This window comes from Crassostrea angulata, chromosome 7 (assembly GCF_025612915.1).
Source record: "Crassostrea angulata isolate pt1a10 chromosome 7, ASM2561291v2, whole genome shotgun sequence".
Lineage (NCBI taxonomy): Eukaryota > Metazoa > Mollusca > Bivalvia > Ostreida > Ostreidae > Magallana > Magallana angulata.
Genome location: NC_069117.1, coordinates 57,794,981 through 57,809,470, shown reverse-complemented (window position 1 = coordinate 57,809,470; position 14,490 = coordinate 57,794,981). Strand labels below are relative to the sequence as shown.

The following is a 14,490-nucleotide window of genomic DNA, read 5'->3' as shown; positions in this document are numbered from 1 at the left end:
ACATGGACATCATTGGTGCTTATACACGTACATGCGCGGATCCAGAAAATGTTTAAAGGGGGGGGGGGGGTCTAAGGGATATCTTTTTATGCCGAGGGGGAATTCTTGGACCTATTTTGGGTAACTTTACAATGTAAATTTAAGAAATTTGAATTTTCAAAGGGGTAGGGGAATTCAGGCTCCAGCTGACCCTTCTAGATCAACACTTGATTCACATAACTTTTTAAATACTCATATTATGTCGTCGTAGATAAGAAATAAAGATTAAGTACAACCTCGCTTGGTTTCTTTTATAGTGCCATCAAATAAGCGACAATATAATTTATCAAATTCAAGAATAACTTGACACACTGTAGAATAACAACTTAAATCTGGATTAACCCCCCAACCCCCCCCCCCTCCCCTGTCCCACCACTTATCGATCATTTTCGCCGCCCCAATATGTATTATTTTTCGATGCCCCTGTATTTATTCAACATCTGATATATTTTGCTCCAGAATATAAGCTCAAGTCTCAAAATCTGTCAAAATTTCGCATGTCGATATATGGCGAGATTTATATTATAGTAATTAACTTATTCAGACCAAACATCTTATTCGTCCAAACAAATAACTTATTTGTCCGAACAGATCGTAATTAGTCCAAACAAATCGTAATTCGTCCGAACATATCCTAATTCGTCCGAACAAATCCTCATGCGTCCGAAAAAATAACTTATTTGTCCGAACAAATCGTAATTCGTCCGAACAAATAACTTATTCGTGCGAACAAATAACTTATTCGTCCGTACAAATCGTAATTTGTCCGAACAAATCGTAATTCGTCCGAACAACCCGTATTTCGTCTGAACAAATCATAATTCGTCCGAACAAATAACTTAATCGTCCGAACAAATAGCCAATTCTTCTGAAAAAAATCCTGATTCGTCCGAACAAAAAAGATTTTTTTTTTATCTGGCTCTTCTACGCCGCCGTACAAATAGGTACTGACCTCCCGACTGTATCTTTACTCTGTAAGTGCTAACTAACTCTTTTCCATCGAAACTAAGTGAAAACATAAACCTGTCCTGAGTTTTAAGGGGGAATTTCATTTTAAAAAATCTTTACCTGACTTTCCACCCATTTAGTATACTTCCTTTTAGCAGCCGCTGATTTGTTTTCATAGTTTATAGCCTGTGCTAACAATCTAATATTTCAAATAGCGACTGTAACTTTTAAAAAAATCTTTTTATTCCATATATTTGTTTTAAAATAAACTTTTATGTTCATTTTGTCTTTATTCATGAATTAGAATAGATTTACACGTATCTGCACGGGTCAGAACCAACACAATCTGTTTTCTACATGTAAATGAAAATATTAGCATAAAACTTTGTTTGGTGTGCCTTTTGATTCGTCACCCACGTAAGAAATCTCTCTATATTTGGTTACTTATTATGCCATTAAGCAAATTACATTTATTATCAATTACAACTAGACTTTGACCCGTGCGTGCTCGGGTTAACATTGCATATGATATCGGAAATTTACGAAATAGATACATCGACATACCGTATATTTTTGTCATTTACATAACTAAGTTTTAAACCTACAATAATGCTATTAATTTCCCTACACTCTGCTTCGTTAGAATAATCTAACTGTGACTAGGGAAAGGCCTTCACCTGTGCCTCCCATATACCCATAATGTAGCAAATAATTGCAGAATCGCTCTGAAACGATATAAATGACTAAATAAATAAAATAAAATGACTAAATAAATAAATGACACTTTCATTAAAGAAATTAATATATTAGCTGCATTGAAAATAACAGTCAAATTATTGATAACAAACCATTTTGAGGCTGTAAAAACCTTTTATCTAAAAATTTGATTCATATTTATGAAGAATTAACACTTTTTCACCAACGTTAGACTTTTATTTACACACAATGTTGACGTTCGGAACTCTCGGGATTTTTCATATTAACTGCACTGAGTTAGAGTTATCTCCCATATTTTCTTTGATGAACAGAATATAAAGCAAATTTTCAATGAAAATTTACACGCATTTGTATTATCGTTTCTGAATTTATCCATGCAAATGTGATATTGTGGAAACATAAACTAAAAAACCTCCCATGATTTAGCGTGAATGTAATGCGCAGGCGCAAGATTAAAAAATCCAGCTGATATCCGGGGTTTTTTTTCAAGGAATTTATGTTGATTATTAATTAGAGAAGCTTGATTGAGAAAAAATAAAAACAAATTGGGAATCTTCAAGTAGCAATGTTGTTTAAAATATATAAAACAAAAGACAGTACTCTTCTGATTTCTCGGTATTAAAGCCCAAAATTCGAGTCTATTATTTCAATATTGTAGTATAGATAATTCCTTATATGTTCAATGCACATGGGGTTTTTTTAAATGTACTTGATTTTGGGACACTTTTCGGTTTTTGTGGCGTGACCCATAGAATCTATATCAACTAGCAACCGTTATCATTTTATTTGAGAAAATTATTTACGAATGTGGTGAAATTTTTGCAAAACTCCACGGTTTCCGGACCGGTGAGATTTATTGTCATATTGCATTGGACGAGTGGCTTTTCAGATGGATTCGTGAGCGATCGTAGAAATACTAGTACATGTACTCCCATTTATTTATACTATGTACTATAGTGTTACCCTAATTTTTGTTTTTAAAGAGAGATGTTTTTTGCATTAAATTGTTGTGACATGAAATGCTGGCTGTTGTTATAATGATGTGTAATTATTCCATATAGGTTAAATGATTATAGGTTCCGTTACCTTTCTTATCAAGCAGTCACGACCAGTTAATAATTTCTGATGCAATTCATGTACACAACATGAGAACTGTGAATGTTTGATATTCACAGCTCGGAAAATGTGATAATACCGGTGGTGTATATATAAGGTCTCCACAATGTTCGGCGACGCAAGAGAGTTATTATTATAATGAATTCAGGTAGGTTCAGATTCTCTCAGAGATGCTCAAACAAGAATTTAAGGGTCTGTTTAAAATTTGTATTTTTTATGGAATATTTTCATATATTTTATTCATTAGAATGAAATCTGAATCAATCTAAAAACAAACACATTTAATTTTAAATGAAACAAAATCTTTAATATAAATATATATAGACATGAATAAATCTGATAAATTTCATTCAAGTTCATATAAATTCAAACGTTGGAAATCTATAAAATCTTAGAGCTGATTTTCAAACGACATAATGCATCGCGCTTTTTATATTCTCATCAGCTCTGTATTCTAGAAAATGAGGCATTAATATTTGCGGTGTGTTCCCGTTTTGCACACATTTGATAATTGGGTATAGAACAATAGGTGTGAATTGTGTTGTGATAGCAATTATAGTCTGCTTTCAGTCAAAGATTTTACCTTTTTTTTTACCTGTGTTTTATCAGCGCCTGTGTTTTATCAGCGCCTTTACGATGAAACATGAAGAATATAGATACAATTGTATTTTGTTGTGTTTTAGGTCTAACAGCTAATAACTATCACCATTTTTTACTTTTGATAAAATAAAGATAATGATATTTTTAGTCTTAAATTTCCACTCAGGTCAAGACGTTGTGAAGATGATGGGATACTCCGTGTCTCTTTTTACAACTTGGTTGCGAAATATGTAAAATGCATGTTTATAATTGGTTGGTTGGTATCAACAGAAAGAATATTATAAAAAGAAAAACAGATCTTTATCACAAAATATTTCAATCATCGAAGTAGCGGCTTTGACAGTAGTTCTTATGACATAACCGCTTTAGTATAAATTACATTTTATAATTGCAGGTCACTTTCTGATTTTTCAAATCAGTAGCTAAATACATGAAGCAAAAAATTTCCGACAAAAATAATAATTTTAATATTGATTCAATAATTTCTTATGACGTCACCGCTTTAGTTTATATTGCGGTACATTTTCTGGGGGTTTTTTTTCAAACCAGTAGCTAAATACATGGAGCACAAACAATTCTAACAAACATAATAATCTGAATATTGAATTGATATACTTCAATCTGAAGAAGGTTTAGGTCTTCATTTGATAGGTTTTACAGTTTTTGAAGCATATAAAATTGCTGATTTATCATCATACCATCATCAACTTTGTCTATTTTCTTCGATTATACAAGCCACAGCATAAATGAGAAATATTTTGCAGCGTTTTCACTAGGCACATTTCCTCACTTTATGTCAGCAAAAGCAATTTTAATTGAATATAAATACATTTTCTTTTCAAAGTCAAACATGTACATGTATATGTACTTCTTATAGACAGCAAGTTTAACAAAGCATTTCATATCCAACATTTTTGCAATAATCTTTCTTGTTTAAATAAATTAATGAAATTATATTAAAAAACATGCAGGTCAATTGTTATGTAAATGAGCTTTTATGCAATTCATATTGTAACATAAAATAGATGTAAATATGTATTGGGAGTACATGTTTTATTTATTTATTATATTGTCAATAGCCCTCACAGGAATTGTGATATAGACTATAGCAATTAAGCAATTATCTCACCTGGTCAAATTCCCGTTTCGCACACATTTTTTCGATACCTAATTTTCAAATGTGTGCAAAACGGGAACAAACCATATTTGCATTATAACAATTTTAATTCGAATTAAAAGTTTCATAAATATCATTGTAAGATTGAAAGGAAATCATTGTTCAAAACGCTACCTATGTTATATCGCCGCGACATAAGTTTACGTCTAGTTTGACGGCTTTATATCAGAAAAATAAGTCAAGCTGTGAATTGAAATAAGTTTAATCTATACACTTTTTAAGCTATTGTTAAAATTTAGATATCATAAATTCGTTCTCTTTATTAACCACATATGTCGTTTCGTTTGACAATCAGTTCTAAGATTTTAAAGATTTTCCACGTTTGAATTTACATTAATTTTATATAAAAAAAATAATTGTACAATGCCTGTTCAAACACAGGGTCGGCGAACAGATGAAAAATGATGCCCTACCTCCATATCTACTTGTAACATCTAACATTTAACAGTTATATGGAGTTTTATCAGATTTATTAATATCTATATATAAAGATAAATAATTTTGTTTTCATAAATCAACGTAAAACGGATGATATGATAATACTGTATAATAAGTACTTTTTTGAAAATAAAATGCATTTGTTTTCAGACATTGTTCTTCTTAAGAGTTCTTGTATGAATTGACACTATTTACATTGAAGTTTAGCGTGTATTCGCGAAAGTTACGAATTTATTCGCGAAACTAACGCGTTTTTTATATATATATATATATATATATATATATATATATATATATATATATATATATATATATATATATATATATATATATATATATATATATATATATTATTTTTATTTTTACCTACGAAAATGAGCTCAATGGGCTTTCGTAAATATTCATGCGGTGTGTGTTTTTTGTTCAGCTGAAATTCTCCGGGTTTTAGTTTTTGGGTTTTTTGTTTTTTTTTTGTCCACTTTATCAATTTGAATTGTATTTAATCGACAGGTATGTTTATTTTAATGAAAAATCGTCAAATTGTGACGGAAGCAATAACTTGGGACAGACTATAGTTTTCTTCATCGTCTCCAGTAATAACTGACGAATAAGCTTTGATAGCACGTGTTTTGCATTGAATTTGAATTAAATCAGATAAATATCTTTAAGGGTAAGATGAATTTTAATCCCGTGTCTATGCATTTATAATTTTCGTTGCTAAACAACTTCAAGTGAAGTTTATATATCTAAATAGCATGTTTGGATATATACTGTATAAAATCATTAAATTTGGATTAAACCAAGGTACTGAAGTACTGCGATCTCCGTCATGTTTTCGTTCTAAACTATTTTTTTTAAAATTCTAGTCGTGTAAGATGTTAGGTTGAATAGCCTTTTCATATCAACAATAAATTACACGTGAATGGTTAATTATATTATTTAATATGCATTTTTGCGATCATAACAATATCATAAAAGATGCTAAAGAAATGTCAATATGAAAATCGCAAAAATGACTGCCTCATTTTCAATGGTGCGTCCCGCGTAATAACTTGATCTAACAGCTAAGAAGTAAGATAGTTAATACTGTATTTCATGACCAGTTGTAACTCTCACATTTTTAGCGGATATAGATTTCCTCCGTGAAGTAAGGACAGCAGTCCTAGACGATTTAAAAAGTGCACCGGTCAAATACACACCTGAGGTATCCAACGGTCACCTACCTGACCGCCGTCCCGTGCGGTGGGTATTTCCCCGGGGTAGGGGTCATATCGCAGAACTGGTCAACAAAAGAGACACTCTTTATTTTGTCGGGTTTATAGGTGACACAAGAAAATTAAGCGAGTTAGATGACGGCATCAGGAAACAAATTTGGGACACTGACCAGCAGTTAGTGGAGCAGCTACTGCAGTGTCCGATCGTCTCCGGGTATTTCTCGGCAGAGAGAGCAGACAGGAACAACTGGGGGAACCTGGTGATTTTTCAATCCGCCCATGCCATTTCAGAGTTGGTGACCTCTAAAACACACGCAGCAGCTGTCAAGTGAGTTATCCCTGCAGAATAATCAGATCACCGTGTCCGAGCCCTTTATACGTAAATCAATGTGACGTCAAATGTAATAACCTACAATACCTGAGCCATCTTTAAAGCAGAAAACAATATACCAAAAACTGTCGTTCTACCTCCATTGTCCTAGTACTTTATTGTTTTTAAAATATTTTTACATGAAATGATTTTTTTTTAGCTCTATTGGTAAAACTCGTGTGGTTATCATCACTAACATCACTAGTGCACAATGTTAACTTGAGACATGAAAGACAACTCTTTGTACCTGCACTGCAGAGAAAAGACAGCAGTTTGATTCAATAGAGTGTATTTGACAGAAGTTGTAAATCAATAACTATTTCTTGTCTTTTACATGTATTTATCAAGTAGTTTTCTTCATCAATTAGACTTTTTTTCAAAAATTGAATATGAAATGTTTGCAGAGCATCGGGTATCATAAATATGTAAACAGGTGACGGATTAATTTGACCGTCGTTTTGGGGTGTTTTTTGGAGGGGGTGTTATTAAATAATCCATTTTCTTATTTCCCCGATGGATGCCGTATTTTACTTTACGTACAAAACTAAATGAAGTAAAACAATACTTGTACATGTAATTCAAGTTTTCAAAGTTCGAAAGTTTTTCATCTTTACTTTAATTTTTTTATTTGCAACAAATGCAAGGTCGTCTCCTTCTTTCAAACAACAAATCAAAAAACAAAAATAACCCCAACCCCCCCAAAACAATTTCAAATCCTATAACTATATAATTTAGAATCAAGTTAAAACACAGTCACTTTTAAATAATGAATTTGGTCGTAGGTGGTAAGTTCTTTTGTAAAATGCAGCCCTTGATTGTATGAAAAAAACTTTTTAATGTATTTGTTTATACCTTAAAAAACTTTATCAATTAGCTTTTAAGCTTTGGACTCTTTTCATCCATAGAAATCTCTCGCCTCGATATTACCGTAGGGTGCGGATCCATAGCGGGGAACTCATGGGCGGATTTTACGGGGAAATACAGGTACGCAAAACCATCCTCCTAGACTACGAGTCAGCCACACAGCCTGCCAGATCAGTGGTTTACTGGGATCCGTGATGATTGGACCTATTATATCTATTTATAGAATGATTTTGTATTGCTACCATATCAATCTTTATAGGGGAAACACCATCCCCAAATAAATGTAAAGAATAGTCAACATATTAGTTTTCTGTACATGTGTGTCGCCATTTGTCCGCCATATTGGTTTTGTCGTAATTTATGACGCGGCGATATCACATATACGTGTGCCGTTTCCAGGAGTTATTTCATTTTAACTATCCATCGAAATTTAAATCACTTTTCTCTTTGGAATTAAGATTATGATGATGCAAAGTTTGATATACCATTACTAAAATACAGCGCCTATTAGAAGCGCCATACATTGTGTGATTTTTTAATCAACCCGCAGTGGCATTTTGTCCGCTCTGCTCTTTATGACACATAAATAAATAAAAACATTTTCAGCTGTCTTTGTCTGTGGTAACATAACGAATCAATTTTGATCCCTAGAACCCAATAAATTATAAAACATGAGTGGCAAAAAATGGGCGTGTCTTAAAGTATAACCGAAAAACGGTACATGTATTTGCTGCGCCGCGTAGAAATACATAGCTTGTGCTACATTAAGGGGGATGTGCGGCCATCTTGTACATTTATGAGTTAGAATGTTAACATTTCTTGAGCTGGCTTGTTTCTGCCCGAAACTGGCCAAAAATGTTGCCAAAAGATATAAAAGCAATAAATATGAAGTCCTACATGCCATTTTGTTTGAAAAGTATGCATACAAGAACAGAACAATGCCTTTTTGATCACTCAGAACATCTGTTGAACTGCACAGCTACAGACTTATTTTGAAGATATAATACAAGTTTGCAAAAGCACAATTTTTAACTAAATTCAGTTTATGATACATTTAACAAAAGATAAGAAAAAAAAATAATGCCTGAAATTTTGGTGGAATCGAACCCATAACATAAAAAACCTAGATACATAAGGTTAGCTTATGTCAGGTACCCTTTTTTATCTATTTTTTTTTTATAAACATCACTATATGCATTACAAATTTAAAAACTTTCATGACAAAGAAAATTACAAATGATTCATAAAATAAATAACAAAACTCCCTCGGTTTCTTTGACAAGAGGGTTTCGGTTTAAAAATAATTTAAAGAACATATTCTTTCTGTTTTCTTTGATACCCAATTGGTATTTGCTTAGTCAGGTACCCTAACCACTGAGCCATTTCAGACACAACCAAGTAGGCTGTTTAAACGTTATGGGTGACCTTGACCACGAATTTACGGACTTGTATTATTTATTCGAAACGTTAAACTGTTGGGATACAAAATGATATTGGGTCGTCTCTCCACGTTTTTGTTGATTGAAATCCGTTTGTTTTCCAAAACACCTTATTTAGACTTTGAGAAATATATGGAGCACTATGGAACGCCTCAACTGCCTTATGTAGGTAATCTTCATAATATGATGCTACTTCAACATTACATGCTGATACTTTAACATTACGTGATGGTACTTTAACATTACATGATGGTACTTTAACATTACGTGCTGATACTTCAACATTACATGATGGTACTTTAACATTACATGCTGATACTTCAACATTACGTGATGGTACTTTAACATTACGTGATGGTACTTTAACATTACATGCTGATACTTTAACATTACATGCTGATACTTTAACATTACATGATGGTACTTTAACATTACGTGCTGATAGTTCAACATTATATGCTGATACTTCATTATATGATGGTACTTCACTATGCGGTGGTTCTAAAAATAGGGAAGTTTTAACATTGGGCTGTTTCTCTGTTTCAGAGATTGATCATATAGGACTGAGGTCCACTGAGACTAGTTTGGATCATGTAAATCAAAGTACTGAAGTACTGTCGGGAGTGGATTTCATTGATTATTATCAATTTTAAAATCAACGATATGTTATTTAAATTTTTATAATATGAATTCTCGAACTTTTCCGACAAGAATTTCGAGAAACCCCATATGAATCATGTTGTGTAATATCTAAAGATAAAAATAATTCCATCAAACTGTTTATCAGTAATCGAAATGTTTCTAAAAATTGTACACGTCTAGATCCAAGCAATATTGAACTTTAGTCTCCTTCAACCAGATGCTCGGCTGTCTCCGTTAATCCCCGACTACCAAGAGAGACTCTCTGCTTGTCGGAGATTTACGGAGACAGCCGAGCGTCTGGCTGAACGAGACTATATTTAACTCTAGCGTAGGAATGCATGCAACTACAAAAAACAATTGAATTGTTCGTACTATATAAATTCTAATTATTTTCAAGGTATTTATAGATACTTTTCTTTTGAAAAATAATGGCACAACATACAGTACACCGAATTTATCTATTATTTACAAGATCTACGTCTTGTCAGCGGTGATGATTTGTACTTAGGTCCAAACACTGTTTCACTTTCGGTTTGCCAGAGTGACTGCATAGGAGAGTTAAATAATAAAAAACAGGATTCTGCTTGAAAAATATATGTTATTGAAAAACTGTAGATACTCAGATTATGAAAACCACTGGCAAACAATTTGTGAGAAATTATACCAAGTTTTAGGACATATGTGATTGCTTAAACTATTCTCTCTTTTTTTTAATTATATTGACTTGTGAACAAATATTTTGATACATGTACCCCTTTTTTTATTGTATATTTTTTTATCTTCTATATCTCCCTTTTTCTCTTTTCATTTACTGCTATTATTTATTTATTTATTTTTTACAAGAAAACACGTTTTCACACTACACGGATAATCTATTCATTAGATTAATAAGATATTACAATATCTAGAATCTTGAAATGTCTGAAATATGTCTGAAATACGTGTGTATGTGGATTTATGTGTCAACAAAAATATAAAAAAAAATTAAAAAAAGAAAGAAAAAAAGCTGGAACTGAAGAAGTACACAATACACTACAGCTCATGAGAGAGGATCTTTACGGAATAAAAATATTGTCGAAACATACGATTTGTGTTGGTGCAATGTATTAAGGCAAACGACAACCACACATGCAACTTATAAGATTATGCAAAGGATAAAGCATTGCATTGCTGTTGAATCTGATTTTAGCAGTGACTGTATTGTTGAACAAATCAGACTGAGTGCTTTCATTGCCCACTCTTTCACGTGGATCTCCAGGGAGAACCCATTAATCCCAATAAGTCCAATCTACATGTAACATGAATGACAGAAGTCTTTGTTTAGGTGCTTTTTAAAAAAAAATTAGCTGTCCGCTCTGACTAAGCGCCAAAAGATTGGGTTCTGAATGCACATTTTTAGACAAAATTCCCTGAAGGACTTTTCGTACTCCCTGATTTTTATGTGCTGAGCCCCAATGGACTCACAATGCAGCCATTCTTTAAAATTTAAAATGACCCATTTAAAAGACAACACTTAATCAAATAGAAGCATTTGTTGAGTATCTCGATCTAAACTAGTTTTAGTGGACCTTAGTCCAATCTGATCAATTTCTGAAACAGAGAAACAGCACAGTGTTAAAAACTTTACAGGCATCCACGTGTTCTGAGTTTTAGCGTATTTCGATCCCTAGGCGACGCTTCCCTAACCCTATTTTTAGAACTACAGCATAGTGAAGTACCATCATATAATGAAGTATCAGCATGTAATGTTGAAGTATCAGCATGTAATGTTAAAGTACCATCACGTAATGTTAAAGTACCATCACGTAATGTTAAAGTATCAGCATGTAATGTTAAAATATCAGCATATAATGTTGAAGTATCAGCACGTAATGTTAAAGTACCATCACGTAATGTTAAAGTATCAGCATGTAATGTTGAAGTATCATCATATTATGAAGATTATCTACATAAGACAGTTGAGGCGTTCCATAGAGCACAGACCCACTCTATAAAAGAAAATGCCTTGAAGTTCTAAAAAATTACAGTATTTGCAGGTCTGATACGTATACGCATGTTTGAGTCAACATATTCCAAGTATTGAACATATATATATGTTAAAAATCAATGATATGTTAAATACATATTGTTTTAATGATTTTTGTTTAAAAGATCAGATTTATTTATATCTTATTTTTTCAGTAGCTTGTCCGACCGTGTATGGGCATTTTACACACCTTATCCACCCATCTTCTTTACCACTAGATTAAGAGTCTTATTTTCTTTTTCTTCAAACATTCAAAACGCGCATCTATATTATGGTTTTCACCAAACTGTTATTTTGACTGTTTGAGTAATTGTTTGACTACTGAATCAATGTAATACTTATACACTTCTTGCATTAATGAATTGGCGTATTTCATGTCACTATTGACTTATGGCTCATTATTTCCATGTTCATTGTTAAACATCCTATCACCTTTTTATCTCTACGCGAATGCGCGACGTATGAGCTTATTAATGTCATATGTCTCTTGTTAAAAAATCAACGAACCTGAATTCGCTCACGTTACTTCGGAGCGAGTACCTGAAATGCAACCTGTCTATTTCTTTACCCTGGGGATTTTTGTTCTGGTCATGGTCGCCAACGTTATCCCCATTGTGATCTTGTGCCGTTCCCAAAGCCTCCGCAGAGACGCCTTTTTCCGCGGCCTTGTCTGTCTGTGTGTCAACGCTTTGGCGGTGGCGCCGTTTACTTTCTTGTTGACGTTCTACCCGCAAACCTTTTCGTACAATATGTGCATATTTCTGAGATCTCTTAACAATGTATTTGTGCTTCAAGCCTATTTCCATCATCTGCTGATTTCCTTTGAACGTTTTTGTGCCTGTAGAATGACAAAATATTATCTTTATTTCACAGGTTGGCACCAAGTGATTTATATTTTCCTGACTTATGGGATAACAGTCGGTTGTGTTATTGTTATTCACAGGTCCAGTAATGCTAAGAGTCCTATTAACTCATATTTGATCTACAATCGGGCGCCCTCGGTGCAAATCGTCTACTCTTCATTTACCATCGCTCTTATTCTAGGAGTTCTGCTTTTTACTGTTTTATCCACCTATCAACTTCTCTGTAGTTTAAGAAAATCTCGGAAAGTTGGCAGTAAAGAGACGAAAATTCAAGGCATCAAAAATAGGGATAAATCGGTGATATTTTGTGTCACAAAACAGCAAACTAAGCAGGCCTCGAATGCTGACAAAGCAAGCGAATCTGACAAAATTCTGGTAAATATGGCAGACGAGAGAAACGATGCACTGTGTCGAATGTCGACTACCTATACTGTGGATCCATCCAGTTCCCAGTGCACCGACATTGGTACCCAAAGATCCCGCCAAAAAGGAGCAACAAGATACGGAGAGCGGCGAGGGGAGTCCGTCAAAACCTTGCTAATCGTGGTCCTCACCCTGGTGGTCTGTAATATCCCTTATCACGTGGTTCAAACGGTGTCCTTCTTCACTGACCAGAATGTCGCGGAGGAAGCCCTTTGTGTGACTTATTATATGAGCAAGTGTCAATACATTTTGAATCCGGTAATATATATGTGGAGAATTCGACCGATCAGAGATTTTATAAGGGACAGAATGAAGTGCAAGACATTGTAAATTCTTAAAGGAAGCATGAAGCTGATATTTACAGTTTGCAGCCACGGGCACCTGACAGTTTGTTTGCAGCGTCGATGTGCTATTCAGTTTCTCAGGATGGTCAATTGTTTATATCAAGTTAAATTTAAACAGATAATTCAAATTGTCAAACATAATAATTTAATGGGTTTTTTTTTTTATACTTACAACCACTAAGTATGATTCCTTCTATTTCTTGCGAAAATTGATTGTAATTCATAGCTCTTTAGAAACCGACAGAATTGAAATCTACACGATCTACTCGATCTAGTTCTAACCAGTTAATCGATCGGTCGAAACCTTCAGCAACCTTCGAAAAATCACGACCTGCACAAAATAATAATGATGATAAAATTCCAATATAAGATGACTGGACTATTTTTTTCTCACGTACTGATGTACATTTACAATAATCTATTTGATTTCCTTACTCTTTACGATTTATGTGGTAAAGAGAGCTGTAAATATAAACAGTTGAACGCTTTGATTGTTGATTCATGCGGAATATGAAGGTAGCGATCGTTGCAGAAAAAAAAATACACAAAATGCTAACGCCGTTTATATTATATATTTTTATGCAATGTCGCCACCTTCATATATATCCCGCATGAATCACCAAAGAAACCATTTTATTGTTTACGTTACACTTTATGTTCCCTTCGGTAAAAAAAAGCGAGATATACGCTTTTTAAAAGTTGGGATTATAGATAAATATTTACACCCGTATAGCCCCTCATTTGGCATTGGAAATCGGCGATGTTCAATTTCCTGTAGCTTTTTCACGGCGCATGAGCACAAATAAAAAACGTCACCATGCGTTTTGAACATATCTATTAATGTAAAATTTAACGAAACGTTCAAACTTACAAAACCAAAAAATAATCGTTGAATGATATCTATTCGTTTATAAAAAAAATTTCCCGACGAAGTTTCTGGCACTATATTTTTAGTCGCGGAAGCAAACTTAATAACATGTCAATATGGCTGTTCCATATATGTGACCAAGAGCGTATATAATGGTTTAAAAGCGACGATATACAAATGCTTCATACAAATAAAAATCAATATGAATATAAATACATGTAAAAGCATTGAATGCTTATTTTTGGATGTTGTCTGTCCTATGTTAAAGTTTATAAACGAGGTAACTATATAACGCGTCGTAACGCTATTGCCTTTCAGGTACAATATGATTGGACTAACAAATTATTTAATTCTTGTTTAAAGTTCTCAAAACGCCCCTCGTTCAGTACCAGTGTGTAACAC

At 33.3% G+C, this 14,490-nt stretch overlaps 2 protein-coding genes across 2 annotated transcripts; both read left to right on the top strand.

Annotated features, from left to right (window-relative positions):
* The first annotated feature begins 2,883 nt into the window (after positions 1-2,883).
* LOC128156257 (uncharacterized) lies at positions 2,884-7,781 on the top strand. The gene is made up of 3 exons (XM_052818312.1): positions 2,884-2,968; positions 6,160-6,577; positions 7,525-7,781. The coding sequence occupies exons 1-3, from the start codon at positions 2,959-2,961 to the stop codon at positions 7,676-7,678; spliced, it is 582 nt and encodes a 193-aa protein (XP_052674272.1). The 5' UTR covers positions 2,884-2,958; the 3' UTR covers positions 7,679-7,781.
* A 4,355-nt stretch (positions 7,782-12,136) lies between these two features.
* Positions 12,137-13,562, top strand: LOC128157498 (uncharacterized). The gene has a single exon (XM_052820076.1). It carries the CDS (start codon positions 12,181-12,183, stop codon positions 13,204-13,206), a length of 1,026 nt encoding a protein of 341 aa, XP_052676036.1. The 5' UTR covers positions 12,137-12,180; the 3' UTR covers positions 13,207-13,562.
* The last annotated feature ends 928 nt before the right edge of the window (positions 13,563-14,490 follow it).

Bases quoted from the DNA above. Each gene is read 5' to 3' on its own strand.
- LOC128156257 (XM_052818312.1), top strand. The intron at 6,578-7,524 runs GTGAGTTATCCC...TTTCATCCATAG, and splicing joins ACACACGCAGCAGCTGTCAA to AAATCTCTCGCCTCGATATT.
- LOC128157498 (XM_052820076.1), top strand. From the start codon at position 12,181: ATGGTCGCCAACGTTATCCCCATTGTGATCTTGTGCCGTTCCCAAAGC.